At 41.2% G+C, this 16010-nt stretch overlaps 1 protein-coding gene across 1 annotated transcript in view; it reads left to right on the top strand.

Annotated features, from left to right (window-relative positions):
* The window catches only part of SV2C (synaptic vesicle glycoprotein 2C), a 167690-nt gene that overhangs the window by 138300 nt on the left and 13380 nt on the right, over nucleotides 1-16010 (top strand). Inside the window, exons 8-11 of the mRNA XM_019532225.1 lie at nucleotides 1908-2072; nucleotides 4813-4946; nucleotides 9243-9446; nucleotides 10174-10333. Coding sequence (XP_019387770.1) covers nucleotides 1908-2072; nucleotides 4813-4946; nucleotides 9243-9446; nucleotides 10174-10333 — 663 coding nt within the window. The remainder of the gene's footprint in view (nucleotides 1-1907; nucleotides 2073-4812; nucleotides 4947-9242; nucleotides 9447-10173; nucleotides 10334-16010) is intronic.

Below are 16010 nucleotides of genomic sequence, written 5' to 3'. Positions count from 1 at the left end.
TTCATCTTTTGGACTTAAACCCTGCAGTCTCTGATTGATTTCCACCAAAAATCCAACAATCATCACCTCTCCATCAGACTATCACTTGAATACTCTAACACCAGCATTTCCTTTTTGGATACCATGATCAATATCCAACTCTGTGTGTAGATGAAACAAGAGGCACGTGTGTGTGCATGACACTTTAAAGTGGGCTAAATGCTTTTGCACTGCTGTAATGGTGTCTGTGTTTACATGCCTCAGTGGTTGCGCATTAATTCCAGCCGCAGTAGGAAATTCAGTGGCATAATACACCTTAAATGACTTGTGGCACAGCAAACTAAAACTGATAAATCTAGTGGATACAAAAAATCACAGCATCAATATAGACACTGGATTTATGATGCATTACAACCTGCCTGACATCTGATTCATCAGGTACCTGCTTAACCTGACCTCTTTCTTCTTTTTCCCCCACCTTTTCTCTCCTCCTCCCCTACTTTTCTGCCTTTTGTCTTCCTGATTTCCAACCATTTCCTTTTTCTTTGAGAGCCTCTCTTTTTTATCTTGTGCTATTGCTATTATCACTGTAGTGTTTCCCTTTGGTCTTTTCCCCCCCTGCTTGCTTCCCCCTCCCTTACCTGTTTTAACTTTTGTCTTTCTAATTTCTACCTATTTACATTTTCACTGACATCCTTTTACACTTTTAGCTTCTCTCATTCCTTGGAGTCTCGGACCAGCAGAGACTGCTTACGCCTGAAGAAGGGTGACAGCATCCGAAAGCTTGCCTAAAACTTTTTTTCCAGCTACTCAGTTGATCTAATAAAAGATAACACTCAAAGAACCTTACCTGCCTATGTCCTTAGAGCAATATGGCTACAACCAAAAACCCAGTAATCTTAACAGTGATGTTCACTTTAATGAAAAGAGCTTGTGAAAGATTCTTCCAGCCACATAAGCTCTATCTTGGGACTGCATAGTGTGCGCTGCTAACAGAGTAGCCATACAGAGGGCTGCTTCTCCCTATAATCCCAAATTGGTGTTTCTGCCAGTCCTGCAATACTTGACATGGATAATGATTATACTGTGAATCATAAAAGGAAAGATCACTGATCCCAGTGGTCCAGCGCTCCTGTTGCCCATGCAAGCACAACACCTAACCCAGCAGCAGTAAAGGGGTCATTGAATCCAAGGGTGGGTCCCCATGTGCAGGAGCATGGGGTTTGTGGCACGATGAACTGCAGACAGGGAAGGTAGAAATGTGTGCCATGCTGCAAATTTGCATTGCAGTGGCAAAATTTGCTACCAGGAAATTCCAGTAGCAAAAAAAAACTAGGGGGAAAAATGTGTCACAGAGCATGTGTCAGTAGCATGTGCCAGAACAAACAGGGGTGGCCATCTAGACCAATGCTGTGGCTGCCGGCCAGGCTCCATGCTGCTGGATCTGTGCCCCTGGTGCACCAGGGCACCAGGTAATGCTTCTGAGGCCAGCACAGATGCTGACCCTAACCTTTCCTACTCCTACCCAGGACAATTTGCTGCATGCCAAAGGACACTTGGAGGAGTGTGCAATGGGGCACAAAGCAGCAGCACACTCTTTTGTGCCTTTACAAGTACATGCCTCTGCACATGAAGACCTACTCCAGGAGTTCTGGTCCCAGGCTGAGGAATTCATTCTCCCTCACATCTCTTATACTGTTTATCATTGTAAAACTCCATTATTTTGCCTGTAGCCAAGTGAAGTAGATTTCCTCCTAAAATCATTCTGATGTTTAAAAAAAATCTAAGCATCATACTTTAGAAGTGCTTGTGCAAAATCCAATCATTTGCTTAAGATATTTCAAAAGTGCCAATTGGCTCCTTGGTCTGATACATAATTCTGAACTAAAGGTAAACTCCATGGTTGAATATTTTTCTCCTTCTCACAGCTATTATGGCCTATCTGTTTGGTTTCCCGATGTCATTAAACACCTGCAGTCAGAAGAATATGCATCTGGAGTGCAGCATTTTTATGGGAACAAATATTCTGATATCAACTTCAATTTCACGTTGGAAAATCAAATCCACATTGATGAAGAGTTTACCAATGCCAGGTCTAGAAAAAAACTTTACTATCCTGTTTTGGTTAAGAAAATATTGCTAATTTCACTTAAGTTTTACAGTTATGTTAATAAACTAACACTTTTCAATATTGATATTTAATAGTCTGAGGAGGGGTTACATTGGGAGATGGGTTCTACTCTTATTTCCTTAGGGCTTGATTTTCAAAGACATTTGCCATATTCTGGTAAATTGGACTGTACGGGGGAAAGGGTCTGTATGGGCAAATGGGTACTTTTCCCTTTGTTTCCCTGAGGAGAATATGCATAATTTTTGCTTCATTTCACAGACAGACTGATTTTTCAGGCCTAATGCATGGAAGGAGGCTTATTTTCCTTCCTGTGCTGAGAGAAAGGGTAGTTTGTTCAGTGTCCTTCTGCTTCCTGCCTTTTTTCTTTGTACTCATTTAAGACCTCTTCTGACAAAATGCAGAGCTTTAGGAGCATAGACTGCCTCAGAGGATCAGCTCTTAACACAGAAAAAGATGCAGTTGAAAAGCTAAAAGCAGGAGGGAATCAATAGAACTGCTGTAAAAGGAAAAAGAAAAACCATTTCTGTCCTTTTTATTTATTTATTTAGTAATTGAGTCCACACATCTTAAGCCACTAGCTAGAATTTTATTGTCTGTAAAAGATAACAAAATAGAGTTATATTCAGTGGCTGTTAATAATACAGCTACAAATAAAACATTAAGGTTCTAAGATTGGTCACGCCTGGTTGGCCTTGTTGTCATTGCTTATGTACTAAAAAATATATACAAGTTAATAACAGTAATTGTTTTGGTAACATAAGAAGTCTTCCTTTGAAATAAGAATTTGAACTAGTTAAAATTTTGTATAGTACAGAGAAGTTCAAAATTGCAGGAAAAACCAGCCTGTCTTATTTTTAAGCTTGCTTCTGCCTCCAAATTCGATACCATTTCAGAAGTGAATAGTCCCTTCAAAATGTGGAACCATTTATTGTCATTCAATACATCTCAGTCACAGTGCATTCTGCCAGTCTGATGTAGATCACTTCATAAAAATGTTTGTAAAAACATTGAAGGTCCCAAGTCTATCCGGAATCTATGAAATATGCAAGCTTTGTGAAGTTTGAGGGCTGATGAGCTTATGCTCCTGGAGGGATCAAACAATTTCCCCTCTTTTCAACTCCTCTGGGGGTTTTTTCCCATAAGAAGGTTTACTGTATATAGTTTTTCTTTTCTCCTTGCCTACTCAGCAATTTTAATTTAAAAATATAACAAAAAAATATTCTGCTTTCTAATCAGCATTGTCTGCTTGGATTTGATTTCCAAGAACAGAGAGCAGTATTGATGTGGCGTTTGGGATTTTTTGGTGTGGGGGGAATCCGGAGGAGGTCATCATCAGTCTAGTTCCTCCATTCTCTTTGTTCCCTTTTAGTTTAGGAAACTTTAAGTAGGCAAGCAGGATAAGGTTGTGTGAAATGATAATGGATGGCCACTGACCTCCAGTCTGAAATTAATCAGACTGTCACAAATTAGAAATGATACAGTAGCTAACGATTTAATAGACTGAAGGCTTCAATTGCCTGTCTGATACTAGCATAGAATTCATTAGCTAATAATTTTACCTGTGACAATCGGAATAAAATGTTGTGCTTCCTTTCCTGATAAAAAGTGATTCTAACCATTTTATCCGTGAGAGCTTAATATTTGCTATATTTTTTTTATCTGCCACAGAGTAAACTTATAATTCTACTCCCAATTCCACCTAAAGTAGAATGCATTTTGAGTTTAAGTATGAAGCCATTCTGGTGTAAGTTATGGGAAATTTGCTCAGGTAGTATAGCAGAAAGTGTTAGACCAATCATGGTGAAATAAACTGTATTGGCAAAAGCCCAGTTTTGCTAACATAACTGAATCTGCACTAGGGCTTTATGACAAAACAGCTATGTCAGTCATAGATTATATGTCATCGCACGTCTGGCTGGCAAAGAATTCTGTTGTACATTTGGCCTACAAATGTTAAACATAATTATTCTTGGGAGATAATACTATTTAGTAGACTATGGTAGCCAAAAGCCTATAATATTAATTAAATTACATTCACTAAGGAGTGGGAAGAAAATGAAAAGAACCATTAAGTAGAAAGATGCAATTCTAGAACAGTATGAACAAAAATACTTCTGTATAATTTCTGGGCATACTAATTGCTATTGCCAGGTCATTGTCTAATTGGGTGATGATGACATCAGTCCAATACTATGCTTGCATTAGAAATGTTGGCAAAAGATGTTCCGAACATGTAGGCCCAAATGCTTTTGAGCCTAACTCTGAAGAGAGGCTTAAAAGCATTCAGCTGCAGAAATAAAGGTTCTTTAAAAATGTGTTAGAATCTCCATTGTTTGTTTGTTCCAAGAGACCAGATTTCTGGAGACTGACTCAAAATTTACAAAAACTGTGAGATTCAATTTAAATCTGCTTTAACTAGTCTATTATACTAGTGTTGATCCTGTCATCTTATTAATTAGTAAAGAAATTCCATCCTTCTGTATGTTGAGCAGCTGAGTGGAGATGATATTTTGGGAAATCGATATATTGAACAATGATGCCATAGCATCAGCTAATCAACTTTTGACACTGCATTATGCTTCCAGTAAGGATGGGTGGGGAGTGTGAAGGGCATCAGTGTAAGTCCACACAGCTGAATGTGTTGGGTCTCTCTATTCATTATGCATGAAGACAGACTAATGGAAATTGTTTGTATTGGACAGGTTTACTACAATGAAGTTTAAATCAGTAACCTTTCAAAATTTGCATTTTGATAACTGCACATTTGAAGATGTTACTTCAATAAACACATACTTCAGGAACTGCACTTTTATAAATACCAAGTTCTACAACACAGGTATGCTAAATAAAGAAATTATTATCAATGTCGAGTTATATAATCTCATTTCATTTTTCTGGGCTCAATACATCAATCTTTTTTCTGATAGGCTTTGCTTTTTATAAAGTTATATAAGATAAGATAATGCAGCACACCTTTTTTAAAAATGATCACATGCTTACTATCAGTTCAGATAGTGAGCATCTCTTTTGGTTACCGTAAATGGCTTTGTTTCTTTTGGCTAATTGAAAGCTTTATAAATATACATGCCAGAGGTGACCAGCTTCTGTTGGATGAAATACAATGCACTACCATGTTTGAGGGGAGGGAATCTAAGTTCAGAACACATACTTGCTTTTTCCTTCTCTCTCCCTGCCTTCCCATCCTCAAGCAGCACCCAAACCAGTAAGTGCTGGGAATGCTCCAAAGGCTAGGCTTTGGTCTTATTTTCACAGGGGTAAATCCAAAGTAACTCCATTTAGGTCAGCTGAATTTAGGGTAAATACAATCATAATCTGCCTCAATGGGCTTAACCACTCGCAGCTCTTTTCTGTAGCAGCTCCTATAACCATCACAGGAACAAATTAGTGGGTTTTCACTAGGATTAGCATCCAGCTGTCTTTGCTGGAGATAAGGTCTTCCTGAAAGAACAAGGTGCAATGGTCTCAAGTTGCAGCAGGGGAACTTTAGATTAGATATTTGGAAAAACTGTCTCACTAGGAGGTTCATAAAGCATTGGAACAGGTTACCCAGAGAGGTTATGGACTCTTCATCTTTGGTGTTTTTTAAGACCCAGCTAAACAAAGCTTTGGTTGGGATTATATAGTTGGAGGTGGTCCTGCTTTGAGGAGGCGGTTAGACTAAATGATCTCCTGTGGTCCCTTCCAACCCTAATTTTCTATGATTCTCTTACTCAACACCTTACAGCTGATAGGAGCAAGAGAAACAAGTGAAGGAAAATGTATGGAATGATGGTCAGGAGAGAACTTTGGAGGACACTAGGGGGCTAGCAAATTATCTCAGTAATCTGAAGGGATCTGGGTTTTCCATTTCCCATGGAAAAATGGAAATTTTCCCTTTTACCTGAGAAAATGTGGATTTCTCACTTTAACAGAAATACATGGATTTTTCACTTGTACAAAGAACTCTCTGCAGTCTGGCAGAGTTGCAGCCTGCAAAGGGCTGGGGGGAGTAGAAGGAGGGCAGTCAGGCAGGGGGCTCCATGTACACACATAAACATTAGGGGTATGTGAAGCAGGCCCTATTCAATTCAGATTTGGATTCAGCCTGTATCAGGAACAATGATTCGATTCATTGATTCAGATCACTGCTCCTGATTCGATTCAGCCGAAGCTGAAGATTTGATGCTGATTCAGAGAATCAGCAATTCGGACATAGACACATCTTCAAATGTTTTTTCTACATACCTTGAGGTACCAGCATGGCTCATGAACGCTGCGATGCTGGAATGCATGGAGCATCCCACAGGAGTGTGGGGGAGCCCTCCATGTGCTTGGTGGCAAACCCGAAAGTGGACCGGAAGTAGTTCCGGTCCACTTCCAGGTCCACTGGGGAGCACGCAGTGGGGGGCTGCCCCTCCCCCCTGCTTTCCCTGGCTCGGCAATCAGTCACAGGGGAACCCCAGGTGCCTGCCCGACCCAGGAGGCACCAGTCCCTGAGCCAGGGGACGCATGGGGGGACCCCCTGCACACTCCCCAGTGGACGTGGAAGTGGACCAGAAGTGCTTCTGGTCCATTTCCAGGTCTGCTGCCGAGCACACTGGGGAGCCCCCCACACTCCTGTGGGACGCACCATCTGCCCTAGCATTGCAGTGTTGACGAGCCGCTTACTACCTAGAGGTATGTAGAAAAAATATTTAAAGCTGTGTCTATGTCCAAATCACCAAATCTTTCCAAATCTCTCTGAATCAATTTGGAGGATTTGATTCGGAGAGATTCAAGGATCTCCTGATTTGATTTGGAGATTTGACCACTGAATCAGGCCGAATCTCTGTTGAATCAAATCAGGGACTGAAGCTTCGCACAGCACCAATAAACATGGCCATCAGGCAGCCTAGAGAGCATCTCCTGCAAGTAAGTTTTGAGGGAAGAGGATTGAGGCCCCCTTAGAGAGGGAGGGAGGGAGTTGGGCAGGGCTGCGGCTGGGGCTGAGGCTGAGGCTGCTGCCCAGCTGGGGCAGTGCATGGGGGTTTGTGCCTGATACCAGAATGCACTGCTGCAGGGCCACAGCAAGGAGTAGGATGGGTCTGAAGGGGGCAGGAGGGAGGCTGGATTCCTGCCACTCCACACACTCTGGTGAGAAGCAGAGGGAACATGTCCTCCTGAGAATTGTATGCTGAATTGTATTGTATGGGGTGGGGGTGGTTGCGGGCTGCCCACTGAAGGCTTGGCTCCCTGCCCAGCTGTCCTCCCCCATGGCATCCACAGCCCAGCAGGTGGGACCCAGCATGGCAGGGTAGAGCAGGGGTGGGCAGGGAAGCTCCTTGCCAGTGCAATCCCTGTGTTGCTATGGTGAAATGCCCCCTGCCCACTTGTCAGCAGTGAGGGGTCATGGCATAGAGTTGTGCCGCTCACTGCTGCTGGGTGGGCAAGGGGTGCTTTGCCAGGATAGCACAGAGCTTGCACAGCAAGGAGCTTCCCCACCCCACCCAGCTCTGCCCTGCTATGCCAGGTCCCACTCAGGCCACAGAGGCCCCAGGGGGATGGCAGCAAAGTGGGGAGCTCAAGCCTGCAACAGGCATCCTGCACCTGCCCCACCATGGGCTCTGCTCCGGCCATGCTGCCCATGGGTATGGGGGAGCCGGGATCCATGCTTTCCTCCCTGCTGGGCCACAGGAGCTGCCATCTCCTGTGGGAGGCAGCTGGGGCTTGGGCGCTGCTGCTGGGGGCTGACCCGGGTCCATGGCCCCATAGCCCTGCCAGCTGGAGGTCCCCTCTGGCAGGGCTGGTGGGCATGGGGAGCTGTGGGTAGTGGGCAAGGGGCACCAGCACGAGCAGGGGGCTGTGGGTGGGGAGTGAGGGGCACTGACAGGGGTAGGGGGGCTGTGGGTAGGGAGTGATGGGCACCAACATAGGGCCAGAGGGCTGTTTTTGGGGAGTGAGGGGCACCAGCAGGGTTGGGAACTCTGGCTTGGAAGTGAGGGGTCTGGACCTGTGTCCTGGTGAGTGAAGGGGGCAGGGGGAGCTCTGATTTTCCATAATAAAAAACCCCAAATCAAACACCAAAATGTATAGGTATTTAGAATTTATTTCATTATAATGACTGAGGCACTGGTAGGTTTTCAAATTGCTTTAAAAATGTGTATATATATATATATCAATGCAACATCATGTTTAACTGATACCTGTATACATAGTGGTGTTTCATTTTAATCGTGGATTTTGGAGTTCTTAATCAGAGAATTTGTGAGTTTTTTATCAGAGAAAACCAGGATCCCTGGTAATCTGTTCACTTCCTGGTTCAAAACCTAGCAAGTGAAAATGCAGCTCCATCATTGGTTTACCCTGGTCTCAAATGGTAGCTCTTGAAATAAATGGCAATGGGGGTGGACCATAAACTGGACACTAGTGCTCTGGGTTCTTTTTAGTTCCATTAAAAAAGAAAAAATAATACTTAGGCTGAGTCTGCAGAGCTTCCAATTAGCAAAACCTTGTTTTATTTCCATTCAGATTCCAGAGCAGACACACTCAGAATTCTAAACTGCTATTTTTGCAGAGTAAAACTGCCCAATAAATGTCTTGCTTCCAAAATAAAATGTCTTGCCTGAGTTTTCAATTTGCTTTCACCACAATCCCCGCCCCCTACCCCTCCAAAAAAATAATAAATTAACATGATTGGCAGTCTCTGCTCAAGTGAGACCCAGGTCTGAAATAACAGGTCTGTTCCTGAGCTAGACTGAGAGACACGTATGATGCTAAGTGGCAGAAGCTTGTAATTTATCCATCTGTCCATCTACAGTATTCATAATACCAGGCCTCAGTTAGTAAAGTACATATGAAACTTGAAGCCCATTGTTATGTGGCATGTTGCATTAAGGCCTCTTTTCCTTATTTTCAGAGCTCTGCATTTACCACAAGGGATGGGGGGGGGGTGTAAAAGAAAAACTTAACTGGCAGTAACTTGCCCTCACCATTGTATACAAAGCAAAGCAGTATCTATGCTCCTATTTTTCATTAAGGTTGTCTAAGATTGTAATGTTTTATCTCACATACTTGTCATGTTATGAGTTCACATACTTGTCATGTTATGAGTTAGCTGAGACTGTATTAGCTGTTGTTCTCCTTGTTTCCACAGATTTTGAGGAATATAAATTTATTGACAGTAAATTTCTGAACTGTTCATTTTATCACAACAATACGGGATGTCAGATTACCTTTGATGATGACTACAGCGCCTATTGGATTTACTTTGTTAATTTCCTGGGAACTTTGGCAGTGTTACCAGGGAATATTGTATCTGCTCTTCTCATGGACAGAATTGGGCGTTTAACAATGCTAGGTATGGAATGTACATTAAAATGGGGAGGAAAAGGAATAGAACAAACCAAAAGCAATGTAGACAAAAAAGTTTTCTCTTTGAGGCTTTGCAATTTACAAAGGTAAGAAGAAATCCATGACATGGGTATTTCATTAATATATTCTTTAAGGGGCCTTTTACAAATCCAGGCATTGGATTTGTGTCAGAATGAAAATGAGGTAAATATTTAATTATTCAGCACTTGCACTGGATTTTCAAAAATGATTGCTACTGGCCTCTCCCCACCCCCATTAGGAGGAAATGGAACCGTGTTCAAGCAGCTGGCATAGCATCCCTGGCAGCCATTAGCAAATGCTATTTATAGCAGGCCATAAGTTTGTTTCCATTTTGCAAACTACAGGGGAGATTGAAATGACCAATCTCTAATGACCATCTCTAATGACCAATTTTGTGTTCATTTCCTTAAATAACTACGTACTTTATTATGTTCATATTTGATGAGTAATGCCATATATATATATAGTCCTGCTTAATCAGCCTTGTTCAGTAATAAAGCATATAAATTAGTGTTATGTAATGACTAGCAAAGTAGACCATAGTGCTGCCAAAAAAAGTTGGTTCCATTTTAGAGTTTAAGCTATTTAGTCTTCTTGGTGTATAAAAGCCATTGCTATGCAAAACAAACAAGGGTGGCACTTTAAAAACAATGACCAGTTTTGTTGATTTTTTGTGTCTGCCCTACATACAGGTGGATCTATGGTTCTCTCTGGAATTAGCTGTTTTTTCCTTTGGTTTGGTACCAGTGAATCTATGATGATAGGTATGCTGTGTCTCTACAATGGTCTCACCATCTCAGCATGGAACTCCCTGGATGTCATTACTGTGGAACTGTATCCTACAGACAGAAGGTACATCCAAATGTATCAGTACTAGTGTTGTTGTCTCCAACAATGTATGTTCAAATGCTGCACTCTTTCAAACCACTGTTCATCAATAGTAATTCTGCTGACTTTCGTGAACTGATTCTGGATTTACCTTAGTATAACTAAGGTCAGAATTTGATCCAAAATATTAAAACAAGTGTATTTATTGAGGTTGAAATAATGTGGATGCTGTAATAGAATCACTGACTCCGGAATTTGATAGCATCTTTTGGGAAGGTTAATGCATACTGATGTATGCACAAGCTGTTTAATCAGTCCTGGGAGGATTTGTACACAAGGTCAGCAGGTGTTTATATGATCTCTTCATTAATCAGGTACAAAGAAGCCTAGCACTGCTCCTCACCTTTCTGTGATCTTGAAGAAAGTCCCACAATACTTGATTCCTGCAAGCATTGCTGTTAAAAGACATTTCTCATCTAGCTTTGGGACATGGAGCAATATAGACCACGTATCTTACGTAAACAAGGAGATGAGAAGGGCAAGAACTTAATATATTGTAATTTAATAAACACAAAATTAAGGTAAAACCATAGGGACATTTTTTCTAACATCACATTGCTAGACTTCACATAATGGGGGCATCAGAAGTTTCAGATACAAAAAATAAAAATACCCAGAAGCTTATAAGTAGCTTATTTTATACTTGTTCTTCCAAGGTTTGGAGGATGAATATGCACCTCGATATTTGACTGGCAGTTTTACTATTCATTAGGAGAAAAAAGATTATATATCGTTCACTTTTTTTCCTTTCTTAAGCAAAAAAAAAAATCTTTAAAACTACCAATATTTTCTTTTTTTTTACACAGTTCATCTCCTTTGTGGTGGTTCTCTCAAGATTACTGTACTGTTTATGAATCCAGAGCACTCTATTTTTATACTACTGTGTTTTTATTATACCTCATGGATGTGCTTTACCGGTAATAATTACCCCACCAGCCAAGTTTCATGGTATAATTACAATAAACCTTCTTTATAGATAGCTATTTTCTTGACATTCCTGAATGTAATAGGGATAAATATTTTATTAAAGCCAAATAGTGGAAAATAACTATGGTAAAACTCATTAATTTTAGTGGAAGAAAAAAAACATCATCCTTGTTAATAGTAATAAAAAGAAACAGAACTGCACTGGTAATTGTTCCATCCCACTTCTTTTAAAATTTAGCATAACTAGTAGGGTGTTTACATTGCATTTATATTTTAATACTTGCTTTATAGTAGTTTCTGCTCATACCATAACTATGGAAAAGGGTTTCCTAGTTTTCCCATTACAGTAATTTACACACATGCACATACGTGCTGATAGAATAATAGCTGCCTAGAATTCCACCACAAAAGTATATTCTGATGAAATTTCTCAACAAGGACTCAACCCAAGAAAAAATCATTTTATATTCTACATATAAAAAGGCTGGTAGGTAGAAATTGCATTTATAAAGCTATTGCTACTGAGCAGATACTCACAAGAATGCTGTTGTCAGCCCTACCTATTGATATCAGTAGCATCTGTTTGTTAGGCCCTGGCAAACGTGAAGTTAAAGTCGCAATGGGATATGAGGCATGATCCCCATAATTGCACTTCCTGCCATGACACACATTCATGGCAGGAGGCATGATAGTGGGACTGAGCATTACATCCCATCATGCCGTATTGCCGATGTTGGGGGAACCTGGGATCCTGATCATGGGTTCCCCTGCACCAGCAAGTAGCAAGATCCCAGAGGAGGGAGCCCCACCAGTTGATCTGCAGCTCCCAGATGTGGGGGCTTATGGTGTACCTTGTCGGCTGATCATGGTGTACCAGATCAGCTGACTGGGCTTTCAGCCACCGGAGCACAGTGGAACCCTTTGTCTCCAGCTGAAGCCCTGTGGCTGGGAGTCCCAATCTGCCATTGTTTCCAGCCAAGAGGCATACTGGAGTCAAAGACTCTGATGTACCTCTGTGGCTGGGAATGGCAGCTTATTGCAGCTCCCAGCCTTGAGGGCCCATTGGAGCCCTTGATTCCAATGCGGCCCCTGTGGCTAGGAGCAGCAGTCACTGTTCAGCACTCCAAGCACTTTATTTAAGACTATATTGGCTCTGTAACAATCGGGTAGACCACATACATTTTTAAAAGAATCAGTGTACATGCAATACAGTGACACATTCCATTTTTCTTCTTCATGATGGGACCAGAGGTAAGGTTTTGGGGTGCACTAACTGTAGTTACAAATTTCAACATGTTGGGATTTCTTTGAAGTTTATTCTTAATTGCGAATTTACAGCATTTTCCAGTGCGTGGGTTCAGGATAATTTATAACATCCTTATAATGCAGTGCAGTGTAAACTATTGATAAGTACTCTTAACCGTGCCTTCATCTTCCCACAGTCTTTGTCATAGATACATTGTAAAATCTTATCAGATTTGTTTGGCTGCAAAAACAAATGAGACTGTCAGGAATTTGAAGTAGGAGATATGCCTGTATCAAGAATTTTTCAGATATATTAAAAAATGTAATTAGCAAACTGAAGTTTCTGTTGTAGATGATAAATGGCAGTATCTCTAACAGTACTGTGTTCCTTTTTACTACCTTAAACACAGACTTTGAAATACACCAGTGATGTTTAGCTGTAGAATAGTTTTCATTAATCCAATTTATAACAATGTAAAAAGGGGAATCAATAAATGTAACTTGTTGAGTGTCAGCTTTAAAGCCCTGCACTATTCTGGGCTGTTGTTCAGCCAGAAGATGGGGTCTGAAAAGCCTTTGGTTAGTCTCAATCTATGTTGAGATCTGGCCCAAGGCATTCTACATTTCAAGCCTTTTTTCTTCCACTCTTCTTAGAAATATAGTTACTTGAACTCTCAAGAGCTTCCCAGCTCAAGTGAAAAGAAAAGTACTGCCTCTAGATTTTCTATTCAATCTGGAAAATCTTCCTTGATATGTTGAAATCTTGGGCAAAATTCAAAGTGGCTCCTTGGGTGCCTAATGGGACTTGGGCAGAGTGTAGGCACCTCAGTTCCAAAAACCTTGTGCAACCTTGTGCCAGCTGCCACAAAACTCATTATGCACTTGAGTTCATTGGGCACTGCTATACTGGATGGCATAGTTCCCTAGGTATCTATAACATGGCTACTGCATGTGCTCAGAAATGATTCGGGTAAACCACTGAGGTGCATCATGGCACCTAACAACCAAATCACAATTGAGTTTAGGCAGATTGTACATGGGAGGCACTTAAATTCTGCCTATGTCCCTAAAGAGGTAACACTGCTAGAAAAGGAAGTACAGTGTTTAACTTATACTGACAGCACTGAATTCTTCCCAGAAGAACAGCCACCCTTTTCCCAGGAGAATAGACACAGTGGGGGCACTCTCCACTTCTTTGTTCAGCCTTCCTTTTCATATGCATTATGGTGGTCCATATACATGTTTCTGTATTATGTTTACAAAAGAACTCCTGCATCATTCAGGCACTGGATATTGCATTCAGTATATTTCTTTATTACTTTCATCATTAAATGTGAGGCTTCTGCATTATTTGCTGTACACCACCCCAATCCTGCACTAAGTACAGAATTGTTACAGACATTGCTACCAAGCTTTTCTTCAATGCTGTTAACATGGTTTCATATTTCTCCACAAACATCATTTAAACATCTTTACATCATATGGGGAACTAAAGCACAGAGATTAAGCTAATACTGTCAAGCGTCCACCAATTTTAGGCATCTAATTTGAGGATCTACTCATTCAGAGCAGTTAACATTTAAAGCAGTTTATGTGTTCAAAGTGAACTTTGGTTGCAGTTTTGACTTCTCAGCACTTCTACAAATCTGAATTTGGACACCCAGAAAATGAGGAACATGCAATAACAGACCAAGTGTGCAAAACTGATCTAAGTGACTGAACTAGTATCGTATAGATAGAAGCTTGATGATTGAATCGAGGATCATATGAGCCATAAAACCATTCCTTCTCCATTTCCCAGCCTCAGTCACAACTTCTTCAACAAGTGAGACAAAGGTCCATCATACCCCCATCTACTTCACAACCCAGTGCTGATTCTTCCTCAAAGTACAATGCATTCACAGAGTCATATGAGGAAAAATGGCATGTAAAAAGGTAATTAAAGATTGCTTCAAAATGGACATACATTGGAACATTGGAATAAGGACAAGTCATTTCATTTCGTTTCGTTTCCTCCAGTTTAAATCAGGCAGCCCAACAATTAACTGCACTATGGCTACCAGACATCTAGAGTTTGGTCTTGGCCTAAGAATCTAGAATGCAAGGTGTTCTATAAAATAAAAATCAGTATACCCTGCTTTTTTCAAATACATTTGGAAAAAAAGTGCAAATAGCTTGGTCATAAATGAAGAATGACAGATTCCTACTGCTCAGTCAAAACTCAGTGAGTCCTGGGAACTCCCCAAGAATCTTACACATTATCCATGTGATATTTTAAGCCCTGTTTTTATTTTTGTGGCTGGCAGAAAAGAAATTTCCTATTCCTCTTAGTCATAACTTTGCAGCTTTCAATTCACAATAAACTTCCTGATATTTATTTTCAACTGCTATCCTGTGGATATGGTTCACCTGCACTCTGCTAAGACTAAGTTTGGCCTTTTTTATTACACAGGTTTCTTTCTTCCTTCCTTCCTTTGCCAATGGTCGATTGGCCCTCAGAATAGGTAGTTTATTTCTTCATGTGGTCAAACGAAAATAATTCACTCCTTAATCACTAAGATTATGATTCCTTAGAAAATCATACTAAAGTCTGCTCAGTGGTGCAAAAGTATTCCACATCTACCACTAGAGTATCGGTGGCCTTACAAAATTATCAAAGTACGCGACTGATCTAAATGCATACTAGACTTTTCTCCTCTTCCCTCATTCGTAGCAGTTAGAATTGCTACAAATGGTTTTTTTACCCTTTTAACCTTCCAGTTATATTATTGTTTTTGTACTCTGGTCTGTTCTCTCTCCCCCAGCAAAACAGGCAACTGTCATTTTTCAATATATTTACCTGGATAAAACCCTTTAAAGTAAAGCAGGCTAAGACCTGGGATTTCTAGTTCTCAGGGGAAAAATTCTCCTCCAGATTTTATCAGGTGCAATGAAAACCAAGGAGTGAAACCGAAATTTTTCAGAATTTCTAGGAAACTTTAAGGGTGCAGACAGAAGTCCAGCTCCCAGCTGTAACTCAGAACAATTTCTGCAAAGCGTTCTGAGTTTCAGCATTACCCCAGACCAAACAGAAGTTCAGTGTTGGTTCCAGGGGGGAGGGGAATCCAGCTGCTGGCTGGGAGCCTGCAGCCAGGTTCCCATAGCAATGGCCAGGGCTCTCTGCTAGTGCTTGCTGTTTTCAGAATGGGAGGGGCGAAAGGCAGCAGAAGGAGTTCGTTCTTGGGGCTCCCCAGCTGTTGCTGAAGGGTAGGGTGGGTAAATTGGACCCCCCTGGGGACCTCCAGGTGGGGGGCTAAAGAAACGAAGACTGAACTCCCTATGCTTCCTTTCTCCCCTCCCATTCTGAAAACAGAGACAGGCTGGGGAGCTCCACAGACACCAGTTACAAAAGATGGTACATTTTGAAATGCCTTTACCTGATACCTCATGCAATGAGGGATTGATTTTCACCTGATTGGCGATTTTTGAA

Source organism: Crocodylus porosus, unplaced genomic scaffold, assembly GCF_001723895.1.
Source record: "Crocodylus porosus isolate Cpor-Errol unplaced genomic scaffold, CroPor_comp1, whole genome shotgun sequence".
NCBI lineage: Eukaryota > Metazoa > Chordata > Crocodylia > Crocodylidae > Crocodylus > Crocodylus porosus.
Note: the sequence above shows the minus strand (reverse complement) of the source record. Positions and strands in the feature narration are given on the sequence as shown.